This window comes from Odocoileus virginianus, chromosome 26 (assembly GCF_023699985.2).
Source record: "Odocoileus virginianus isolate 20LAN1187 ecotype Illinois chromosome 26, Ovbor_1.2, whole genome shotgun sequence".
Taxonomy (NCBI): Eukaryota; Metazoa; Chordata; class Mammalia; order Artiodactyla; family Cervidae; genus Odocoileus; species Odocoileus virginianus.
In genome coordinates, this window is record NC_069699.1 from 47,728,719 (window position 1) to 47,753,275 (window position 24,557).

Sequence of the window (24,557 nt, forward strand, 5' to 3'; positions counted from 1 at the left end):
CGAGGAAGACAGCGGCCGCGCGGGTCGCTGAGGTTCGCGGCTGCACCGGGACGTCTGCTGGTCCGTCCGTCCGTCCCCCTGCGCTCCCAGCCATGGCCGCGCCGGCCCCCGCGCCCCGCATCCTGCTGCTCTTGCTGCTGTTGCTCCCGGCGCCTGAGGGAGGTGAGTGTTGGCGGGTGGCGGGGAGTTCGTCCCGGGCTGGCAGGGGAGGCGGCCATGTCCGCGCCGTCCCTGGTTGCAAGCCGAGGCGGCGCCGTCCCCCCAGTGACCCCAACGGAGCCTCATAACCCCGAGGCAGTGTGCGGACCCCACGACTGGTCTCTCCCCCACCCCAGCCTCCCTCCCGTCTGCACTGACATTGCCCAGCCATCTGGGCATCTGCCGTCATTGTTCTGCCCTGGCGTGGTGGTGCTGGTGGTGGCTGGGGGGGAGGCCTGTCCTCTGGGGTCCCAAGGGCTGGCGTTCTCAGAGGCTGGGGTGGGATTTCCTGCTCGGTCTTAGCGAGGGTTGGTGGCTGCAGGGAGGTCTGGCCCCTGCATCTGAGGCCTTCCCTGGCCTCAGTTTATTGGCTGGGAGCCTCCACCTTCTGCCTCCATTGGCCTGGCGGTCCTGGAGACCGCTCAGGCTGGCCCCCAAGGTTGGATGAGACACTTAGCTCTTGTAGGTTGATTGTAGACTGATGAATCCTGGACGGTGGAGGCCCAGCTGGGGAACTTTTAAGGATAGGGAAATAGAAGAGTGCCCTCCCCCTGCCCCACCCGTCTTCCTAGGAGGCTTAAGATCCTTCTGGGGTGGGTGTTGTTCTCCCAGGGAAGGACTTTATTTCCTGGGGACGGGGATGAATCTGGAGGGCTTGGAGTGAGAAGTTCCAGTGAGGACTGGAGACCCTGGTTCAGAGTGTCTGGGGATCAGAAGAACATTTGTGTCATGGACTTTTGGCTCAAACACTCAACCTGTCTGTGTCTTCAGGCCCAGCTTAGAAGCTTGGGCTGGCTGTGGCTGTAAAGTCTATAAAAGGAGGTAGGTCTCCTGAGCTACCCAGTAGGATGGGCTGTGCTGGCCATACCTGCTGCCAGGTGGAAGGCCGGCTAGGTTGGGCCTGTTGGTGGTCCCACCCTCTGCCCTGCAGCTTTGCCCAGAGCACCACCTGCTATCTAGTTGTGCCTTCTCAAGGAGGTCAGTCAATGCCTCTGTCTTTGGACCTTTCTCCACCAGTGGCCCCAGGGTGCTTGATACTGTTGGTATGGAAAGAATTCCTCTTCTTGCCCTGTAGGTTCTTTGGCTGGTTTAATAATTACATTGATGTTAAGACAGATGAACAGGAGAAAAATAAAAGTTGAACTACACGTATACATCTGGTATGCATGAGAGACCCAAGGAAACTGAGTAACTCGCTCAAATGGTGGAATAGGTCTTCCCTGTCGCTCAAATGGTTAAGTGTCTGCCTGCAATGCGGGAGACCCAGGTTTGATTCCCAAGGAAACTGAGTAACTCGCTCAAATGGTGGAATAGGTCTTCCCTGTAGTTCAAATGGTAGAGTCTGCCTGGAATGCAGGAGACCCAGGTTCGATTCCTGGTTGGGAAGATCCTCTGGAGAAGGGAATGGTGATCCACTCTGTATTCTTGCCTGGAGAATCCAATGGACAGAGGAGGGAACCTGGCGGGCTACAGTCCATGGGGTCACAAAGGGTCGGACATGACTGAGTGACTAACACTACCAGTGTACTCCAGTATGCATGGAGACCCGAGGAAACAGTAACTTGCCCAAATGGTAGAAGCCCTTGAATGCTGTCTTGAACTAAAGGCCAAAGTGGATACTGGGAGTCATGAGAAAAAACCCAATAAAGAAGGGTAAAATTGTTACACAGATTGAAATCTATGCCTGCAGCCTTGATAGGTTTCTAAAGATAAGGTCCGTACCCTCTTCCTAGTATGGCAGTGAAGTTGTTGCTTAGTTTCTTTGTGACCCCCATGGACTGTGGCCCGCCAGGCCCCTCTGTCCATGGGATTTCCCAGGCAAGAATACTGGAGTGGGGTGCCATTTCCTTCTCCGGGGGATCTTTCCTGCAATTGCAGGTGGATTCTTTACCACTGAGCCACAGGGTAATCTCCCTTACAAATGGAGATTTCTTTATACTTGCAAATATCTATTACAAAAGGGTAACTCCTACTCAGTTTTCAGAGCTTCTCCTTTGTCTACAATTTCTTAAAAATAAACTGTGGAAAATCATCCTTAGCCCAAAGAGGAATGTTTGGAAGTGACAAATACACCAACCAGACTGGGTCTCCAGATGCTGCCCGCTGCCCTGGGGGTGTGGTCAGACAGGGTTCTTAGAGTTCCATCACTTTCTACCTCAGGGCTTATCATCAGGACCATCCCCAGTCTACCATAGTTGTCTGGGCCTTGCTGGACTGGGTGTTCCATTTAGGGTCTGTCAGGGTAGCATCCAGGACCGTTCTCTCCTGCTAGTGGATACCAGGTCTGTGCTGATGTAGCCTAAGGGTGCGTGGGAACATTTGGCTGTAGCAGCTTCCTGGAAGTCTACAAACTTTGTGATCTGTTTCCACACCTGTCAGCCAGGTATACTTAGATCCCACCTCTAGCTAAGAGCCATGTGATGGTTCTGGGGCTCCACATGGTGCCCTCGCCTCAGAGCTCTGGCTGCTGGGGCATGGACGTTTCCTAGCTGCCTGCTGCAGGCCCAGTAGCAGTGCTGGGACACGACCCGGACACTTCTGTGGTGGGAGTGACTGCCGCCGATGGTAAACTGGTCGGGAGACAGCCTGCTGTAAGGCGATGGTCTGTGAGGGCTGGCCCTTGCAGTCGGAGTGTCCAGCCGGGGCCGAGGCTGCCACAGCTTGCCACAGCTGAGAGGTGGGGACAGAACGTGAGGATTAAGAACAGCTCAGCCCACTCTGTGCTTCCAGGGCAGGGGGCTGGGTTCAAACCCTGGTCGGGGAAGTAAGATCCCACATGCCATGTGGCATGGCCAAAAAGAAGAGGAAGAAGAAAATGGGTCAGTCTAGTGCCTGGTCCCCAAGTACATGGGAGGGACTGCTGGGCTTGGGTGGCTCCCATAGAAGGGGGCCCTAGAGGAAGACCTCGAAGGGTAAGTTGATTTGAAGAGGGAGGATGGGGTGACCTTCAAGGTCCTTTGCAGTCTGGATGCTGCTTTGTGGAGCCTGGGCTTGATCCCCTGGCTTGAGGCTGAGGAATGGCTGAGTCAGACCCAAATGTAGAAAGTTCACCATCCCATCTGGAGGGCCAGTGCACTGATGGGAGAGGGAGGGGGCCCAGGTGGACACCTCTGCTGTGGTCCACGGGAGAGGGCGAGGCTGGTTGGGGCATTGGCCAGAGGATGCTGTGGAGGCGGCCCGGCTGCCCATGCCTGCTGGCCTTGCTGGGGAAGGGGCGGTGTGGGCTGGGACAGGGCTGAAGGCTGGCCCCATGGCCACGGGTGAACAGTGTTTTTATGTGTTCCAGCCCATAGTCAGCTGTGTATGACTTCTCGTGGGCGCAAGGTCGACCCTTGGGTCTGTCCTGTTTTCTGCTGCGGCAGCTGTCATGACCAGTACTGTTGCTCGGACGTGCTGAAGCAGGTTGTGTGGATGGGGGAAGATTGCCGTTCTCCGGAGGCCAGGTGAGTGCACCTGAGGTCACGAGGTGGGCGGCCTGAGCCTGCCCCTCCAGCCTTTCAGTCCTCTCGGGATGATGGTGGAGCACTCGCTGGACTCCCCCGGACCTTCTGTTCCTGTGATCCCTTGCGCCTCTCCCCCCAGCCTCGAGTGCTGAGCCAGTTTCTCAGGGGGCCGTGGCCTCAGCCAGCCCTGTGGCTTACCCCATGTCCTCAGGGTGGGCCCCTTGGCGTGAGTGTATGGCGCAGTGTGTGCATGCACCTGGTGGGGGTTGTATGTGATCTGTGCAGGTCTCCCCTTGTGGACCGTGGAGGGCACTGTGCACGGGTGTGTATCCCACTGTGGGCCATACCTGTGTCCACTTGCCGTGGCCCATGGGTTTAAGCATCTGGGGTTTAAACTGTTTTGTAGGCTGGAACCAAGGGGTCCCATGTGTGTCTTCCTTTGCCATTCTGTGTGTTTCTTGTGTTTGGCCCCAGAGAGTTGAGGTGGTCACACTCCTCAGCTCATGGCAAGTGATCATCATTGGTTTGGGCAAGTCCAAACCCCCACCATCTTACACATCTTTTAATCATCCATGACTATTGCACTCCCTTCTTGTTCCATAGGCAACCAGTCAGTCTGTTGTGTTCTTTCGTTTGTGTGTGTGTTGTAACGTTTATATTCTGTGGGCAAAATGAACCCCTTAGTTTTTATTCTAAATTTTTATTTTTTTATGTTTGGCTGTGCTGGGCTTTCGTTGCTGTGCACGGGCCTTTTTTTTAGCTGCGGTGAGTGGGGGCTTCTCTCTAGTTGCAGTGTGAAGGCTTCCCAGTCTGGTGGCTTCTCTTGTTGCAGAGCGTGGGCTCTAGGGCATGGAGGCTTCAGTAGTTGGGATTCCTGGGCTCTGGAGCGAAGACCCAGTAGTTGTGGAACACAGGCTTAGTTGCCCTGAGGCATGGGGGATCTTCCCAGACCAGGGATTGAACCTGTGTCCCCTGCGTTGGCAGGTGAATTCTTATCCACTGCACCACCAGGGAAGAGGACTGCAAAATCTATTCTGATAGCTTTAAAAAACAGGAAGATTTATTCCATTAAAGTTTAAGGTAATCATTGGATTTCTTGGATTGTATTCAGTATTTGCTATCTTATTTTGTGCTTTATGTTTGTCTCCTCTGTTCTAAATTTCTTTCTTTCTCACTTACTGTATTGCCTTTTTTTTTTAATTCCCTTTTTTCTTCTACTGTTTACTTATTTTTCAATTTGTATGCTTTCATTGTTTTTTCCTTGCCTTGTCACACTGGTCAGAATCTCCAGTACAGTGATGAAAAAAGTGAGAACAACAAAAAAAAGTAATAACAGACATCCTTGTCTTGTTCTCAGTTTCAGGGAGAAAGCATTCACTATTAGGTATGTTAGTTGTAGTCTTTCCATACCTGCCCTTTGTCAGGTTGAGGAAGTTCCTTTCTGTTCCTAGTTTCCTTGGAGTTTTAATCATAAAGTGAGTTTGAATTTCATTAAATATTTTCCTGCATCTTTAGAGATAATTAGATGAGTTTTCTATTTTTATTCTGTTAATATGGTAAATTACATTCATCTCATTCTTAACAAGTATTTTCTCTGAGCTGGATTTAAGTTGATGGTTATTTTCTCTGGCTTCCATTATGAGATCTTGCCTTCCCAACCAGGGATCTAACCTGCTCCCTCTGCATTGGAAGGCGAAGTCTTAACCACTGGACTGCTAGGGAAGTCCCTAGATTTCTTTTTATTTATGCTATTGTGGATTTGGTGAGCTTCTTAAATCTATGGTTTAGTGTCTTTCATTAGTTCTAGAAAATTCTCTGCTACTCTTCAATATTAGCTTTCCTTCTTCTCCTTTCCTTCTGGAACTCCATTTAAACATGCTGCATTTTATACTCGAGTGTTCACATCGCCTAGTCTGTCTCTTCCATATTTTTGTTTCTGTGCTGTGTTCCAGATTATGTCTTCTAACCTTTTAGTTAATGCTTCATATATGTTTAATCTGCTATTAAACTCATTCCTTGAGGTTGTTTTTTATTCTGTTGTGTTGTAACATAAAATTCACATGCAGAAAAGTGCATTAAAATAAACGTATAGCTCAGTGATTTATCATAAAGCAAATATCTGCATAACCACTCTTCAGGTTAAGATAGCATAAGTCCCCCTGAGCTCACTCTCAATCACTATCTCTCATCCCTCTAAGATAGTGTTGATTCTAACTGTTATATAGCCTTGCTTTTCTTTAGAGTTATAATACCCAAATATGCATCTCTAAGTTCTACAGCTTAGTTAGTTTTTTTTTTTTAAGGTTTATTTTTATTTTATTTATTTGTCTGCATCAGGTCTTGGTTGGCTGGATCTTAGTTGCACCACGAGGGATCTTTTTATGAGACTTGCAAACTCTTAGTTGTGGCATGTGGGATCTGGTTCCCTGACCAGGGATCACACCCAGGCTTCCTGCGTTAGGAGCGTGGAGTCTTAGCTACTGGACCACCAGGGAGGTCCCTATAGTTTAGTTTTTTAATTGGGGTTGGAGGCAGTATATATCATACATTCATAAACGTACACAAATAGAAAGCATACAGCTCAGTGAATTATTGAAAAAATTTTTTTCCATTTATTTTTATTAGTTGGAGGCTAATTACTTTACATCATTGCAGTGGTTTTTGCCATACATTGACATGAGTCAGCCATGGAGTTACATGTATTCCCCATCCTGATCCCCCCTCCCACCTCCCTCTCCACCCGATCCCTCTGGGTCTTCCCAGTGCACCAGGCCTGAGCACTTGTCTCATGCATCCAACCTGGGCTGGTGATCTGTTTTACCCTAGATAATATACATGTTTCGATGCTGTTCTCTCGAAACATCCCACCCTCGCCTTCTCCCACAGAGTCCAAAAGTCTGTTCTGTACATCTGTGTCTCTTTTTCTGTTTTGCATATAGGGTTATCGTTACCATCTTTCTAAATTCCATATATATGTGTTAGTATACTGTAATGGTCTTTATCTTTCTGGCTTACTTCACTCTGTATAATGGGCTCCAGTTTCATCCATCTCATTAGAACTGATTCAAAAGAATTCTTTTTAATGGCTGAGTAAATTCCATGGTGTATATGTACCACAGCTTCCTTATCCATTTGTCTGCTGTTGGACATCTAGGTTGCTTCCATGTCCTGGCTATTATAAACAGTGCTGCGATGAACATTGGGGTGCACGTGTCTCTTTCAGATCTGGTTTCCTTGGTGTGTATGCCCAGAAGTGGGATTGCTGGGTCATATGGCAGTTCTATTTCCAGTTTTTTAAGGAATCTCCACACTGTTCTCCATAGCAGCTGTACTAGTTTGCATTCCCACCAACAGTGTAAGAGGGTTCCCTTTTCTCCACACCCTCTCCAGCATTTATTGCTTGTAGACTTTTGGATAGCAGCCATCCTGACTGGCGTGTAATGGTACCTCATTGTGGTTTTGATTTGCATTTCTCTGATAATGAGTTATGTTGAGCATCTTTTCATGTGTTTGTTAGCCATCTGTATGTCTTCTTTGGAGAAATGTCTGTTTAGTTCTTTGGCCCATTTTTTGATTGGGTCATTTATTTTTCTGGAATTGAGCTGCAGGAGTTGCTTGTATATTTTTGAGATTGATCCTTTGTCTGTTGCTTCATTTGCTATTATTTTCTCCCAATCTGAGGGCTGTCTTTTCACCTTGCTTATAGTTTCCTTTGTTGTGCAAAAGCTTTTAAGTTTCATTAGGTCCCATTTGCTTATTTTTGCTTTTATTTCCAATATTCTGGGAGATGGGTCATAGAGGATCCTGCTGTGATTTATGTCGGAGAGTGTTTTGCCTATGTTCTCCTCTAGGAGTTTTATAGTTTCTGGTCTTACATTTAGATCTTTAATCCATTTTGAGTTTATTTTTGTGTATGGTGTTAGGAAGTGTTCTAGTTTCATTCTTCCATGCTAATCATCTCTGTATCGTCCCAATTTTAGTATATGTGCTGCTGAAGCGAGCACGAATTACTGAAATTTAAACACATTCAATTCCACGAAACCACCACCTGTCTGGGGCATAACACATCATGGCATCTTGGAAACCCCCTCAGGTTACTTCCTAATCAGTATGCCCTCTGTTATCCCCAAGTTAAATGGTTAACCATTTAACTGCTCTGTTACTCAACACACACAGACATACACGTGACATCATACATCTATTTCTTATCTAGTTTCTTTCACCATGTGAGTTTCATCCATACTGTGTTGTTTGTTCATTTCCATTGGTATATGTGAAGTTTTTATATCACAGTTGATCCATTGTAATGTTGGTGGACATCTGGATTGTTTCTTTCTTGGGGAGGGGTGTTGCAAATAATGCAGCTGTGAGCATCTTTGTACATACCTTTTGGCGCACATATATGCATTTCTGTTATTTTTAAAATGATTTTTATTTATTCATTAATTTTTTTGGCTATGCTGGGTCTTCCTTGCTGTGTGGAGTTCTTCTCTAGTTGCAGTGGCGAGTGGGGGCTATTCTTCGGTGGTAGTGTGAGGGCTTCTCATTGTGGTGGCTTCTCATTGCAGAGCCCAGGGTCTAGGCATGTGGGTTTCAGTAGTTGCTGCACATGGGCTTGGTGATTGTGGCTCCTGGGCTCCAGAGCACAGCCTGAGTAGTTGGGGCACACCAGCTTAGTTGCTCCTTGGCATGTGCGATCTTCCTAGACCAGGGATCGAACCTGTGTCTGCTTCGATTTGGCAGGTAAATTCTTTGCCACTGAGCCACCACAGAAGCCCCTGTATGCTTTAAGTATGCATAGTAGTAGTTGTATTCGTAAGTAGAGATCGTTTCATTTTCTAATACCTTATTGACTAGAGACGTATCAATATGTTTTTAGAAAATGATAGAATCACTATGTGAAGTTGTTGGAGCTTAAAATTGATCAAGGGTTTATTATATGACTTAGGACTGTTGTTACCATTCACATTTCACTTTGTTTTTGTTCCAACCAGTGTATATTGTAAACACAAAATTATTACTGTGAAATTTTCAAAACTGACACATCACGAAATTTTCAGTGAAGAAGAATTTTTCAGTGAATTTTATAAAGATACTTTCTCTGATTGTCTGAGCAACATATATACTATAGTGTCTCAGAAAATGATAGTTCTGTCACTCTACAATGATGGGTTTGCTACAGATTGAGTATCCACATGTGTAGATGTCTCTAGGCTCTCTATTACATTATGTTGACTGTCCTTGGGCTAAAGCAGACTTATAATTACTGTGTCTTTATATTACGCTTTGATATTCTTCAATATTGTCTTAGTTATTTTTAGTCTTCTGTATTCCCATGTAAATTTTAGAATCAGCTTCTCAAGAAAACCAGCTTAGATTGCATTGATTTACAGACTGTTTTTGTGAATTGATTTTTTACTTGATTGAGTTTTCCAGTCCATCAGCATAGCATATCTGTCCATGTATTTAGGGGTTTTTTTGTTTATTCATTTTTTGTTTGTTTGTTTGGCAACTCAGTGTGGCTTGTGAGATCATAGTTCCCAACCAGGGATTGAACCCAAGTCCTTGGCAGTTGAAAGCACAGAGTCCTAACCACTGGAATGTCAGGGAATTCCTGGTTTCTGCTGTTTTGATAGTGATGCTAAGAACCCTCTTTTAGTTTTTATTTATTTATTTTTAGAACCCTCTTTTATAAATCTCTGGGGCCTTTTAAAGGGAATTTCTTTCTTCTGGGGAAATATCTAGGAGTAGAAATCCTGAGGCACTGGGTGCATGTGTTCAGTTTTGACAGATAACATCCAGCACTTGTTACCATTTACACTCCTACCAGCCAGATGAGAGCAGTCAGATTTGCTCCACACCCTCTCCAATCTTGGTACTGTAAATGTTTCTTTAAAAATTGAGGTATAAGTACATAAATGCTTCATTTGAACTAAGTTTTAATAAATGTACACTTCTTCTATTTAACACTTTAGTTAAGATACTGTTTAGTTGCTAAGTCGCATCTGACTCTTTGCGACCCCATGGACAGTAGCCCATCAGGCTCCTCTGTCCGTGGGATTCTCCAGGCAAGAATATTGGAATAGGTTGCCATTTCCTTTTCCAGGACATCTTCCCAACCCAGGGATCGAACCTGCGTCTCCTGTGTTGGCAGGTGGATTCTTTACCAGTGAGCCACCAGGGCACGAGGCAATAAGATACAGATTATTGCTGATTCCTAGAAAGGTTCAATTTCTGTAGTTTTGATGACTGGGTAGTCATATTTCATTGTGTTGTTTTCTTTTAAGATTTTGGTTTTTTGGGACTTCCCTGGTGATCCAGTGGTTAAGAATCCACCTTCCAATACAGGGAGTGTGGCCTTGATCCCTGGTTGGAGAACTAAGATCCCCCACGTTGCGGGCGACTAAGCCTGTGTGCTACAACTAGGACCTGACGTGGCCATATAAATGAAAACTTTTTAAAAAGATTTCAGCCTTTTGAAATTTACTGAGACTCATTTTATGGCTAAGGATATCCTGAGTGTTTCAGATATATTATGCAGTTGTTAAGTGTTCTCTTTATAAGTGTCAGTTAGGTCAAGTTGTTGATAATAGTGTTTAGATCTTTTTTATCCTTACTGCGTTTTGTTATTCTTGTTTTGTTGATTACCAAGAGACTACAGATATGTTTATTCTTTTAGTTCTATCAGTATTTGCTTCAAGGTCTAAGACTTTGTTATTAGGTGCATACTTATCTAGGATTGTTTTCACTTTCTGATGAATTGTTCATTTTATTATGTGTGATACTCCCTTTATCTCTTGGAATACTATAAACCTCAAAGACAGTATTTTATTCCCTTTCTTTCTTTTTTAAATTTTATTATAATTGATTTACAATGTTGTGTTAGCTTCAGGTATTCAGCAAAGTGATTCAGTTATACTTATACATATGTACATTCTTTTCCAGATTCTTTACCCATATGGGTTATTACAGAATATTGAGTAGAGATGCATGTGCTGAACAGTCGGTCCTTGTTGGTTATCTGTTTTATATGTAGTCATGTGTATGTGTTAATCTCGAGCTCCTAATTTGTTCTTCCCACCCTGATTTCCCCTTTGGTACCATAAGTTTGTTTTTGAAATCTGTGAGTCTGTTTGTTTTGTATATAAGTTCATTTAGGTTGTTTCCATGTCTTGGTATTATAAATAGTGCTGCAATGAGCATTGGGGTCCATGTATTTTTTCCAATTATGGGTTTTTCCAGATATATACCCACGAGTGGGATTGCTGGATCATATAGTAGTTCTGTTTTTAGTTTTTTAAGGAACCTCCATACTGTTCTCCATAGTGGTTGTCCCAATTTACATTCCCATCAATAGTGTAGGAGGGTTCCCTTTTCGCCACACCCTCTCCAACATTTATTGTTGGTAGACTATTTTTTTGGCCATGGGGCATGTGAGATCTTAGTTTCCTCACCAGAGATTGAACCTGTACCCCTGCAGTGGAAATGCAGAGCCCTCAACCCTAGACTGTCAAGAAAGTCCCCCAAATTATTAATTCCATGTTGTTTTTGGCCATACTACACAGCATGTGGAACTTCCCTACCCAGGGATAGAACCTATGACCTCTCCCGTGGAAGCCTGCAGTCAACTACTGGAATACCAGGGAAGTCCCTAGACCTTTTGATGATGCCCCTTCTGACTGGTGTGAGGTGATAACTTGTTGTAGTTTTGATTTGCATTTCTCTTTGATGTTGAGCATCTTTTCATGTGCTTTTTGGCTATCTGTATGTCTTCTTTGGAGAAATGTAGAATTTTTTTCATGGTTATAAAAAAAAAAATTTTTTTTTAAATTTTCTTTAAAAAAATTTTTTTTTATACAATTTTTAAAGGTTACTTTCCATTAATAGTTATTACAAAATGTTGGTTATATTCCCCATGTTGTACAATACAACCTTGAGCCTATCTTATATCCAGTAGTTTGTACTCCCACACTTCCACCCCTAAGGTGCCCCTCATCCCTCTCCCCACTGGTAACTCCTGCTTTGTTCTTTGTATCTGTGAGTCTGCTGCTCTTTGGCTGTATCCACTAGTTTGTTGTATTTTTTTAGATTCTGCATACAAGTGATATCCTATAGTATTTGACTTTCTTTGACTTATTTCACTTAGCATAATGCTGTCCAAGTCCATCCATGGTACTGTAAATGGCAAAATTTCATTCTTTTATGGCTGAGTAGTATTCCACTGTGTACATGTATGTGTGTGTGTGTGTGAATGTATACCCATACGCGCACACACATATATACACACACCACATCTTCATCCATTCATCTGTGGATGGACACTGGTTGCTTCTATACCTTAGCAATTGTAAATAATGCTGCTATGAACATTGGGGTGCATGTATCTTTTTAAATTAGTGTTTTGGTTTTTTTTTTTAATGGACAAAGTTCTTATTATTTATTTTTGGCCACGCCATGCAGATCTTAGTTCCCTCACCAGGGTTCCAATCCAGGTCCCCTGCAGTAGAAGTGCAGAGTTTGAACCACTGGACTACCAGGGAATTCCCAGTAATTTGTCCTTGATGCTGCTAAGTCATGTCAGTCATGTCCGACTCTTAGCAACGCCATGGACTGTAGCCTACCAGGCTCCTCCATCCATGGGATTCTCCAGGCAAGAATACTGGAATGGGTTGCCATTTCCTTCTCCAATCCATGAAAGTGAAAGTGAAGTCGCTCAGTCATGTCCGACTCTTAGCAACGCCATGGACTGTAGCCTACCAGGTTCCTCCATCCATGGGATTCTCCAGGCAAGAATACTGGAGTGGGTTGCCATTGCCTTCTTTTTTTTTTTTAAATGTATACCCAGGAGTGGAAATGCTGAGTCATATGTTAGTTCTGTTTTCAGGGTTTTTGTTCGTTTGTTTTGTCTATGCCAAGTAGCATGCAAGATCTTAGTTCCCCAACCAGGGGTAGAACCCCAGTCCTTAGCAGTGAGAGCCTAGAGTCGTAACGTCTAGACTGCCAGGGAATTCCCTATTTTTAATTTTGTGAGAAACCTCCATACTGTTTACCACAGTGGTTACACCAATTCACATTCCCAGCAATAGGGCCAAAGAGTTCCCTTTTCTCCGTATCCTTGCCAACATTTTTTATTTGTGTTCTTTTTGATGATAGCTGTCTGGACTGGTATGAGGCAATATGTCATTGTGGTTTTGATTTGCATCTCCCAAAGACAGTATTTTGATTGTCTTTTTTGCCTTTATCAGTATATTTATTTTCTCTTCCTTCATGTTTAAGTTTCATCTGAGACATATTCCTTCTATCTTTCATACAGGTAGACTGGTGTCAAATTTTCTTGGCTTTTGTTTGTTTGAAAATGTCTTTGTTTTACATTTCTTTTTAAAGGATATTTTTCCTGGTATGGATTACTACGTTGGAAGGTATAAACTTTCAGCAAAGTTCAGCATTTTGAAACTTTCATTCCATTGTCTTCTAACGTCTGTTGTTTCTGTTGAGAAATCAGATAGTGGTTTTATTACTGCTCCTTTGCCAGTGGCGCGTCTTTTCTTTAATTTTTAAGTTTTTTCTCTTCATGTTTGGTTTTCACGTTTTACTGTGCTATACCTAGGTGTGTTTTTCTTTGAATTTTTCCTGCTTGGGGCTTAAGATATTTCTGAAATCTGGCTTGGTTTTGTGTTTGTTTTCCCCCAGTTTTGGAAAATTTGCAGCCATTATCTTTTTTTGTTGTATCATTTTTGCTAGGAGAAAAATAATTTTAATAGCATGCATCCTTCTTTTTAAAGATTGCTTCTACTCCATTTTCACATTTCTCCCTCTGGGACTTTAATTACACATATGTAAGACCTTTTCTACCACTGTTTTCCATATTTCACCTACTGTCTTCATGTATATAGATTTACCATCTTTTTGTGTCTCTAGATTTAGTGTATATATATATGTTTGTTTGGGCCTGTCTTCTAGTTGATTAATTATATTTTGAGCTGTCTAATAAATTACTGATTTTTGCATGATTTTTTAGTTCTGGAGTTTTTATTTGTTTCATTTTTGTTTCCAGTTCTCCTAAACTGCTGCATTTTTTTTTCCTTTGATCTTGAACAAAGGTCAGAGTCTGACAACATCCATATTTGGAACCCCTGTGGATATTTCTGCTGTCAGTTGTTTCTGTTGTTTCATGTTGTCTAGTATTCTAGTGTTCCTGGAAATCACCAGTTGTGTGCCAGACATTGTATTTGGAGAATGAATTATAGCCATTTGGAGCTCAGGACTTCCTCCAGCAAGGACTGATAACTGCTTTTGCCAGGGACACGAGCATTCTAAGGTCATCTTGGCCTGATTGCAGAGACTGAGATGAGTAGAAGCTGAGCTCCTTGCTGAGTTTCTCCTTGGTGTTCAGGACCTCAGTGGTTAAGAATCCACCAGCCACTGATTCATGTCAACGTATGGCCAAAACCACTGCAATGTTATAAAATGGTTAGCCTCCAGCTCAGGTTGGGTACATGAGACAAGTGCTCGGGCCTGGTGCACTGGGAAGACCCAGAGGGATCGGGTGGAGAGGGAGGTGGGAGGGGGGACTGGGATGGGGAATACATGTAAATCCATGGCTAATTCATTTCAGTGTATGACAAAAACCACTGCAATGATGTAAAGTAATTAGCCTCCAACTAATAAAAAAAAATAAAAATAAAATAAAATAAGCAAACAGACAAATATTTAAAAAAATAAAATAAAATAAAATAAAATAAAATGGTTAGCCTCCAATTAAAATAAATAAACTGAAAAAAAAAAAACAAAAGAAAGGCAGAATAGAATGAGTAAGCATGTGAAACTTTGGGCCAGATACAGAATTTATATGGAACAGAGAAAAATCTTGACTTACGATCTAAAATATAAAATTATCTTAAAGGCATTTAAAATAAAATTTGAATTGGTAATTAAACAACTTTAAACTGTAAGTATGTTAGACCTCAATAAAATAGTTTTTTTAAAAGACAAAAAAAAAGAAAAAAGAGAATCTGCCTGCCCCTACAGGACATGAGAATGCAATCCCAGGAGGATCCCCAAAAGTAGGAAATGGCAACCCACTCCAGTCTTCTTGCCTAGAGAATTGCCCTTCTGAAATAGTCTGGTGCCCCTAGGTGAAAGGGGGCTTTAGATGCCAGGCCCACCTCCATGGAGTCTCTTCCCACTCTGCACTGCCCCCCCCCCCCCCCCCAACCTTGGTGTGCCTTACTCTGTTATTGCTGGCCAAAGCCTGCACACTGATTTTTTTGAAAATATTTTTCCTTAGCTTTACTTGTCCTTTAAATTTAGTAGTATATAGTTGTTCCTAATTCTCTTGAATTTTTCTGTTTGTTTCTTGACTTTTTTTTTTTTTTTTTTTGAGAATTTTCAAAAACATACAAAAGCAGAGAGAACAATAACCCCATATATCTCTGCTGCTAATGTTCCACATACCTCCTACTACTTTTGTTTCCTGGGTGCTTTTAAAACCAATCCCAGACATGAAAACGTCTCCTTAAATGTTAGTTTTTTTTATCAGTACAAGTGAGTCCTTTATTACTATTGTTTTTTAAAATAATTATTTATTTGATAGCATTGGGTTTTAGTTCCATCATGCATGATCTTTTGTTGTGGTGTGTGGGCTCTGTAGTTGTCGTGTGTACTCAGGCTTAGTTGCCCACCACGGCATATGGGATCCTAGTTCCCCGCCCAGGGATCAAACCCATGTCCTCTGCATTGCCAGGCAGATTCTTAACCACTGGGCCACCAGGGAAGTCCCAAATGAGTCCTTTAAAAAGAAATATGATCGTGTATCTAGAATACACTTGGCACAATTACCAGCAGTTCATTAGTAGCTTTTAGTACTAGTCTTCAGTTGCCTCCACTTGTTTCCCAAATGCTTTTTTTGCAGATGGTTTGTTCAGTTCAAAGTTACTATTATTTTTTGGGGGGATGGATCTTAGTTCCTCTACTAAGGATTGAACCCCGAGCCACAGCAGTGGAAATGCCGAGTCCTAACCACTGGACTGCCAGGAAATTTCCAGTTACTACTTTTTAAAACCTCTGTTGTCCTTATTGTTATTTACCTCTTTTCATTTTGTACTTTTGTCTTCTTGCCTCTTTTCTCCTTTTCTTCATTAGTCTTGCCAGAGGTCCGCCAGCTTTGGTTCTGTTCATCTTCTCTGTTGCTTTCTGTGGCTACTATTCTCTTTGATTTCGCACTTATCTTTATTAATTCCTTCCTTGTTTTGGGAGTTTGTTCTATTACATTTTCCCTATCTTTAGTTTCCTACCATATCACTATCAAAGCTATACACTTCCTTCTAAGAATTCTTTACCTGTGTTTCACCAGTTTTGATCAGTGGTGTTTTTATTTTCATTTGGTTTTACAGATTTCTAAATATTCTCTAATTTCTTATTTAAGCTACAGCTCTTCTGTTGTTGTGACGTGTTGGTTTCTCAAGGTATGAGAGTTTTTGTTTTATTTTTAGCTTTTTGTTTTTAACTTTATGACGTGGGTCTTTTGTTACTGATTTATAACTTCATCCCATTGTAGTTGGAGAAAATAATTTGTATGATAGCTATCTTTTCAGATCTCTTGAGACTGGTTTTGTGGCCTAGTGTGTGTTAGTATTTAGTCACTCAGTGATGTCCAACTCTTTGCGATCCCTTGGGCGGTAGCCCACCAGGCTCCTCTGTCCATGGGGATTCTCCAGGCAAGAATACTTGAGTGGGTTGGCATTTCCTTCTCCAGGGGTTCTTCCCAAGGTCTCCTGGATTGCAGGACGGATGTTTTTCCTGTCTGGGCCACCTGGGTGGTCTCTCCTAGAGAATGTCCCATGTGTGCTTTAGAAGGATGTGTGGCTTTGTAGCCTGAAATCCTGGTATGTGTGGTATCTGTCCTCTGGAGGCCACCAGGGCCCCACCTTTCTGGCCCATTATGGGGTTGGCTTTCATGCATGTTCTGTGTGTGTGCTAAGGTTGTGTTTGTTCCTGGCGTGCTGGGTGGGGTGCAGGTGGTTAATTGTGAGATTTCCTCTTTGCAGTGTCCTCACCGATGAGTTCGACTCCCGCTTCAACAACGACCCCATGCCCAAGTACGTAACCTGCAGGCTCGGTACATCTTCCTGGCAGAGGTGACGGGGTGGGGGGCTCAAGAGGGCTGCGGGGACTGGGGTGGCACAGAGTCATTGGGCTATGGCCCCGGAGAAGCTGTTGCCATGTCTGAGCTCCAGGACCTTTGATCCTTGTGTCGGGAAGTTGTCTTCATCATTGTGTTGGGGATTGGGGTGACTGGTTGACAATTGAAATGCTGAGGGTGGAGGTTCACACTGACCTTGGTGATAGTTTGGGCTGTAGGTGTAAGTGATGGGAAGGGGGTGACCGTGATGGGGACGATAGTGGCAAAAGGTGATAGTGATCAGGTGGTGGCGGCAGGGAAGAGGTGTTGGGGGCTACAAGGCTGAGTGTGTGGTAATGGTACTGTGGTGGTGGGGATAGAGTGATGATGAACGATGGGCCATGTGGTACTGGGGCAGGCGTGCGTGTTCGTGTTGATGGTGGAGAGGTTGATGGTAATGGGTGCTATGGTGGCGTGTAGTGGGGTGACAGGCAGATGTATGATAGTAGGACATGATGGTGGTGATGGGGGACAGTGGCAGGGAGGTGTTGGTGTCATGGTGGCAGTGGTGATGGTGAGGGGCAGTGATGGTGCAGGGTGTATGGTGATGGGGTGGTAAAGTTTGGTAAAGATGCTGCAATAACGGATAGTGCACCGTGTCATGTCTCGGTCTGACATCCAGCCAGTGTGGGCCTCTTCCTGGGGGGGCACCAGGGAGGGCTCTGGGCAGTGCTGGGGTCTGAATGGCGTTTCACGATGGAGACCATCACTTCCTGGAGGACAGAAGGAACGGGTGGGGCGGGTGTGGCAGGCAGTGTGGGAGGCAGCCACGGTTTCCTGGTCTGGCCAGAGGGAGGCTGGGCTGGCGGGGTGGGGTGGGGCTGCCTGCTGAGGGGAGCAGCTGGGGGAGGGGCCAAGGTGGGGTGCCGTGCTCTCTGCCCTGCTCGGGGATCCAGCACAGAGGACGAATGGGGTTTGCATGAAGGGCTCGGTTTGGGTGGGATCGAGTGTGTTGAGGGTCAGTGACATTTGAGGAATGGCTATAGGAGGTGCTGAGAGATCGGGTTCAGAGAAGGGCAGTAGAGACTAAGGTGGCCTGGTTGGTGAGTGAGCGTTGGGCTCTGTGTGAGAAATGTGGATTCCACATTGCAAGTCAAGGTCCCCTGGGACAGAGGAGATGTGGGTTCCTGGGGGCAGCTCGGGGGCACCCTCCCTGCCCTCCTCGAGGTGCCGGAGCCCTGCAGCCTCCCCACTGGGCCATCTTGCCCGTCCGCTGGGAGTGTGGACCCTTCTCCCCTCTGTGGGCCTTCTTCCATCCTGCCTTGTCTCTCCTCTGCTTCTGAGCAGAGCCCCAGCGTGGTGTCCAGCACCTGCCTTATAGGGTTGAGGCTCCAGGAGCGGGTACTGGGAGGTGGAGGGATGGAGTCACGTCTCCTTTGGGTGTCCCCTTGACCACCCATCAGGGCCCCAGGGGGCCACCCTCTTGGGTGAGCATTGGTGTGCTGCCTCCTCGGCTGGGGACACCGTTGATCATCCACTGGCGCGATGGTTCCTTGCTGGGGTCCAGCCCTGTTTGGAAGCTTCCGCGAATGCCCCACAGTGGAAGGACCCGATGTGCTGAGGGGTTCTGGGCCAACTCCACCCTGTCCCCACCTCTGCCCCCTCCTTCTTCATTCTTGGACTGTCCCCACCCCGGCTCTTCCTCTGGGCGACTCCCTGGGTTCCCCAAGAACAAAGCAGCAGGTCAGAGCAGAGCAGCGCAGCTGGGACTCCATCTGCCTTCAGAACCTGGGTTCTCTCGGTGTTCCCCACAGAGCGGGCGTTATCTGCGGGTCTTCCTGCCACTTTAGCAGGTGACTCCCATCCTGCCCTGCTGATGCTCGGTGGCTGGTCCCTATGGCCCCCCGACCCCTGAGCTTTCTTGGTTCCCTGCCACAGTCCTTTTGGGTCCCGATGTCATTGTCACTTCCCAGCTCCTTTCACTCACAGGATCATCCGGCAGGAATGGTGTGTTTTGAAGCACTGGAGTGGTGGAAACTCTGGCTGCGGACCCCAGGCCTGGCTCACTGCTGACCCTCCATGCCGGCTCTGCTGTGACAATGCAGCGGGAAGGCAGGGAGGTCTGGTCACTGAGGCGTGGGCATGGCCAGCCTGTGTCAGTTCTTGGCCCTCACCGCACCGTCCCTGCAGTTCTTCCACCCACCGGGTCACGGCCATGTGCTGCCTGGCCAGTGCAGTGGTGGGAATGCTGGTGTCCAGCTCCAGAGACGGCCCTTTCGCTGCCGGGATAATGGGGGTCTTTGGCCTCCTAGGGACTGTCCTGTTCAGCCCTGCTGCAAGCTTCTTGCCTGGGCTGTTGCTTCTCTGACCTTCTGTCCCTCCTGCCTAGGCCGACTCTTGCCTTCTGAACTTGACCTTTGGACTCCTTGACCTGGGGGGGGGGTAGCCTCAGCCTTTTGGAGGTGTGATTCTGTTCGAATGGTGGCCTGTTGGGGCCACAGATCCGTGCCCCACTGTGCAGCCACCCCTCATATATTGCTGTTCCTCTCGGCATCTGGCCTGCTGTCCTACCCGGTGCTGCCCACGTGATCCCTGAGTGAGTCGATTCACTTGTCAGATACTTTCTGAGCACCTGCTGTCTCGGTCAGGCATTGGAGACAGTGATGGTCCAGGGCTGGTGCAGTCTGTGCCTCCATGAATCCATAGGCTGGAGACAAGTTGCACGGTAATCCAGTGCTCACACAAAGAAGTGTGTGTTGATAAACTGAAGTAGACAGGCAATTCTGTAAGAGCATTTATCAAGGAGTCTGACCTTTTCTGCATGGTCAGGGGCGGTGTCCTGAGGTGCGTGTCAGAGGCAGTGATGTTTTGATCTGAGATGTGAAAAGTGGCCAAGAATGAATTGTATAGGGGTGGGAGGAAGAGAAGAGCAGATGGGGTGGTTTTGTAGGAGGAATTGCCTGTATGAAGGCCCTGAGGGAGAACAGAGCCCACAGTGCTTCCAAAAGCTAACAGGAGGACTTCCTGGCAGCCTAGTGGTAAAGACTGCGTGTCCAGTGCAGGAGGCACGGGTTCAATCCCTCGTCGGGGAACTAAGATCCCACCTGCTGCATTGCACAGCCAAAAAGAAAAAGCTGAAAGGAGGTTGATGTGGCTGGAGCATACAGGATGGAGTCCCCCGGGCCACACAGGGAATTTCATTTTATTTAGGCTTTAAAAAACATTAATTTTATTTATTTATTTATTTCTGGCTGTGCCTGGTCTTCGTTGCTGCTCAGGCTTTTCTCTAGTTGCGGTGCATGGGCTTCTCTTCGCAGTGGCTTCTCTTGTTGTGGAGCACGGGCTCTGGGGCACGTGGGCTTCAGTAGTGGCTCCTGGGCTCTAGGGCACAGGCTCAATAGTTGTGGTGCATGGGCTTCGTTGCTCCATGGCATGTGGGGTCTTCCTGGATCAGGGATCCAACCTGTGTCTCCTGCATCGACAGGCAGATTCTTTACCACTGAGCCACGAGGAAAGCCCTTTATTTAGACTTTTAGTTAAAGATTCTCATTTGCTTTATTGTGTTACTCTCTGATGAGACAAATGCTAGATTTTTTTTCCCTCTCTTATCACACTACTTCATATATTAGTTATTAGGGTTAGTCGCTCTGACTCAGTCGGAGTCGCTCTCTCAGTCGTGTCTGACTCTTTGTGACCCCGTGGATTGTAGCCTACTGTCCACGGGGTTCTCCAGGCAAGAATACTGGAGTGGGTTGCCATACCCTCCTCCAGGGGATCTTCCTGACCCAGGCATCGAACCCGGGTCTCCTGCATTGCAGGCAGATTCTTTACCGTCTGATTCACCAGGGAAGCCCATTATATATATATGTATATGTATGTATACATACACACATATTACACAGAGTTTACAAAGAAATTATAAAGCAAATTGCTGCATGATCCCAGGAGCTCCAGGAGCCATACTAGTCTCTTGAGCAGGAGCGACAAGATCAGACGTGACAGGCTGGCCAAGGGAACCTGGGTAGGCAGGTTCAGGTTCTGGCAGATTTGAGGCCTGGAGCATGCACTGGTGGGAGAAGAGGAGCTGAGGGGACCGGCCAGCAGGCTCTGGGTCTGCTGATGGGCTCAGATGGCTGAAGGTACCCATTGAGTGGATGGCTGGAACGGGGCTGGTGGGCTGAGCCAGGCGGAGCAAGAGTGTGGTTGGGGACCCCGTGGACAGTGGGGTGGGGAGGCCGCTCCAGGAGACAGCTGAGCTCTTCCCTCCCCAGTCCTGGCCCCAGTTTGGAGAGCAGCTAGGGCATCCACTGCACTGTGTCTTTAAGAGGCTCTGCGTCTGTCCTTCCTGCCTCTGACGTCAGGGCCAGGGAGTGCCGAGGAGATTCGCTTTACTTTTCCTGGAAAGGGGAGGAGATTGAAACTGAGTGGCCTCAGGATGGAATGGGGAAACCCCCGGGGTGCAGGAGGCCCCTGATTGAAGGCGGAGACTAACATGGGGTGAGCTTGGGTGCTGTGCTGTGCATCAGAGACAGACAAAAGAGAGGAAGAGAGTGGGAGAGAGAGAGATTAGAGATTGGTGGTGGTGGCCCTGCAGTCATGTGCCATTGATCGCGCTCCTGCGTGTGTGTCTGTGTCTGTGTCTGCATCCTCGGTCAGCAGAGGGCCTAGGAGGAGCTTGCGGTGAAGGGCAGTTACAGGCCCCTCTGCTTAGGCAGGCGGCACCTCCTGACTCCCACGGTTCCTGTCTTGGGGCCTTGGTCTGGGTCTCACAGTGGTCAGTGGCTCCTGTTTTATGAATGCAGTTGGGTATTTTGAGTCTGGGGCATGGAGGGTCTGTCCCTAGTCCATCCTAAAGCTGTGATGTCAGCTGGCCTGTGAGATGGAAGGCCCTCCACCCAGGGCGGGGAAGTGGGGGGACCTTCCCCTCAGCCTTTCCCCCAGGCCTCAGGGGAGCCTACAGCTCACAGCTCACCAAGCCCCTTCCATGTTTTAATGGAACAACTGGTTGGTGCAGTTCCCTTTTACTGGAAGGAATACTGCTTGGCCTCTGGGAACAAGGGAGGACACCAGGGGGCTGTGACTGCTCTTGAGAGTCGGCTCTAGTGAACTTCCTGCCCAGGGCCAGCCTTCTCAGGTGGCAGACTCTCCACTCAGGCCTGGGCCTTGCGTAGGCAGGGAGGCCTCCTCTCGCCTGGCTCTTGGTTGACCCACCTGCCTGCCCCTCTGGTTGGAGCGAGGGTGTATGAGGACATCTGGCACGGTGCTTGGCATCCTGCAGGCTCACCGTCACTCTGGGGGCCTGCAGCCGTACCACTCCCCACCGTCCTGGCCATACTGGCCTCCCTGCTTCTGGAAACTTCTCCCTGTGATTCATCACCTGTGCTTCCTGAGTCATTTTCCCTTCAACCCTTGCCTCCTGTAATGGCCTGTGGGCTCCCAGAAGCCATGAGTTGGTCTGTCTCGCTCACGTCTGAGTTTTGCATTCAAGTCACACAAGGCCTGGCTGGTGGTGGGTATGGGGTGTGCATGTGCTGCTGGCTCGGTGGAGGCGGACGAGACGTGTGTATGGGGGAAGAGACCTGACGAGCCCTTTCCCAAGCTCCTGAGGGGAATCCCAGGCGCAGCCACGGTCAGCCCCATATACTTGAGGAAACACTTGAGGGTGAAACAGGTTCAAGCTCCACACCCCAGAAGTGGCTTTATCTGTGTTGCCCAGTCTCCTCCGGCTAGAGAGGTGCTGTCTGGGAGTGGGTGTGGTGTGGGTTGCTGGTCCTGGGTAGGGCCGAGAGGCCCTGGATTTTGACTGGCTTTATTTAGGTTCTTTTTTTTTGGCCGTGTGCGGTATGTGGGATCTTCGTTCCCTGACTAGGGATTGAATCCATGCCTCCGGTAGCGGAAGTGTGGAGTCTCAGCCACTGGAGCATTGACTGGCTTTCTGTCAGGTTTGGCACAGTGATCGCCATTGGGGTGACCCTCTTTGTGATCGCCGTGGTCACCGTCATCGTCTGCTGCACCTGCTCCTGCTGCTGTTTGTACAAGATGTGCCGCCGACCGAGTCGTAAGCATCTCCCCTCTGCCCCACAGTGACCCCTTGGGGTCAGGTACAGACCCTGGGTGGTGGTGGTGGGTTTACCAGGGCCCTGACTGGCCTGAGCTGGAGGGAGCGGTGGCCAGCCTGGCGGTCCTGACTGGGGCTTTCTTTGCAGCGGTTGTGACCACCACCACGGCCACCACGGTGGTGCACACCCCTTACTTGCAACCGCCCAGCTACCCTGGACCAACATACCAGGGCTACCACTCCGTGGTCCCCCAGCCGGGGATGCCAACAGCACCCTACCCGACCCAGCCCATGGGCCCCCCCGCCTACCACGAGACGATGGCTGGTGAGTATGCCTGCCGACTCCCGCCGTGCCTGACCCCCTGCAGCCATGACCACAGCTAACTGGTGTCCTCTCCGTTTTCAGGAGGTGCAGCCCTGCCCTACCCTGCCAGTCAGCCTCCTTATAATCCGGCCTACATGGAGCCCCCGAAGGCAGTCCCCTGAGCACGCCCTGGCATCTCTGGCTACCAGCTGATCTGTCCTGTGTGTGTGAATGGGTGTGCGGGTGCGGGCCTCTTCTCCCCGGACGTGGTGTGTGTGTCCCGTTTGTACCTGAGGCTTCTGGTGATGGCGATGACGGGTGCGGGAAGCAGTCCATGTCAGAGTTGCTGGGACCATGCTGTGCTCCCCTCCTCACTTGAGATCATGCTGCCCGGAACCCCACAGAACAGTTCTTTTCCAGCCACCCCAGCGAGACCTGGGGCCGGAGCAGGGATGCTTGTCGTGCTAGGACAGCACAGCTTTTGTGCGGGCAGGATGCACCTGTCCTCCGGTTTCTGTAGCAGGACTAGCCGTGGCACGAGGCCAGGGCTTGTCCCCAGGTTTGTCTTTGAAGCACCAGAGCCACGGTGCGGGCTAGTGGGTGAGGCTGAGGACCTGGCTGCAGGTGGGTCTCGACCTTTCCCGTGGCTCCTGCAGCCTGGGCTGTGCCCTGTGGAGGGTGGGTGGCCACCTGATTATCTGAACGCCTCAGGTGGAGCCCCACCCTTCCTGAAAACTATCTTCCTGGATCCTTCTTGCACCCTTCCTGGGACCACCTGGAGACCCCCACTTACCCATGGTTCTGGTTGCCCCGGTTGGCCCTGGCCCCTTTCACAGGTGAACAGGGCAGCCTCTGACCACTTATCCACTCAGGTGTCCTCCCTGCAGTGTTTTTACTTTTAGCTAAATATTCTACCTTGTTTTGTGTTTCAAAATGTGTATAATGGTTGCTGTGAGGCTGAAACCGTTGGGTCCTAGAGGGAGACTTCCCCAGAGAGGAGAGGGACTCAAGAGTCCCTGCTTCCCCATCACCAGCCTCACATACTACCCGGCTGCTGGACCCCAGGCCTAGGTATGTCCTGGCAGCGGGGACACCTGGGCCAAGGTGTCGTCTGGACCAAAGGTGGAGGGGACCCTGAGGGGGCTCCTGTGACCTAGACACATACCTCGGTGTTCCCCACCCCTCTGTTCGTGTCTTACCACGTCGTAGGTCGGGACCTCTTAATGTGTTTTGGAGTCTCGGGTCTGCACCCTTGTTTGTAATAAATGCAGATATTTCAAGCTGTTGCCTCCTTTCATTGTAGCCCTGGCTGCTGGGATTGGGGGTGAGGCTAGCTATCATTTCCCTCCAGTATTTGAAGTTCACGGTCTCCTACTTCTCTTGGACTCAGAAGTCTGACCGTCCTGGTAGGAAGGGTGCTGGACAAAGACTGCC

At 47.8% G+C, this 24,557-nt stretch overlaps 1 protein-coding gene across 2 annotated transcripts; it reads left to right on the forward strand.

Annotated features, from left to right (window-relative positions):
* SHISA5 (shisa family member 5) lies at positions 1 to 24,403 on the forward strand. 2 transcript variants are annotated; one of them, XM_020916009.2, is made up of 6 exons: positions 1 to 162; positions 3,485 to 3,641; positions 16,688 to 16,738; positions 22,704 to 22,819; positions 22,968 to 23,144; positions 23,226 to 24,403. In XM_020916009.2, the coding sequence occupies exons 1-6, from the start codon at positions 93 to 95 to the stop codon at positions 23,303 to 23,305; spliced, it is 651 nt and encodes a 216-aa protein (XP_020771668.1). In that variant the 5' UTR covers positions 1 to 92; the 3' UTR covers positions 23,306 to 24,403. The 2 variants fall into 2 exon arrangements, with proteins under 2 accessions (XP_020771668.1, XP_020771669.1); XM_020916010.2 differs by lacking the exon at positions 16,688 to 16,738.
* Positions 24,404 to 24,557: the final 154 nt, after the last annotated feature.

Excerpts from the sequence above, each read along its gene's own strand:
- SHISA5 (XM_020916009.2), top strand. The coding sequence starts at position 93 with ATGGCCGCGCCGGCCCCCGCGCCCCGCATCCTGCTGCTCTTGCTGCTG. Across the intron at positions 3,642-16,687 it reads TGCCGTTCTCCGGAGGCCAG|TGTCCTCACCGATGAGTTCG; the intron begins GTGAGTGCACCT and ends TCCTCTTTGCAG. Across the intron at positions 16,739-22,703 it reads AACAACGACCCCATGCCCAA|GTTTGGCACAGTGATCGCCA; the intron begins GTACGTAACCTG and ends GCTTTCTGTCAG.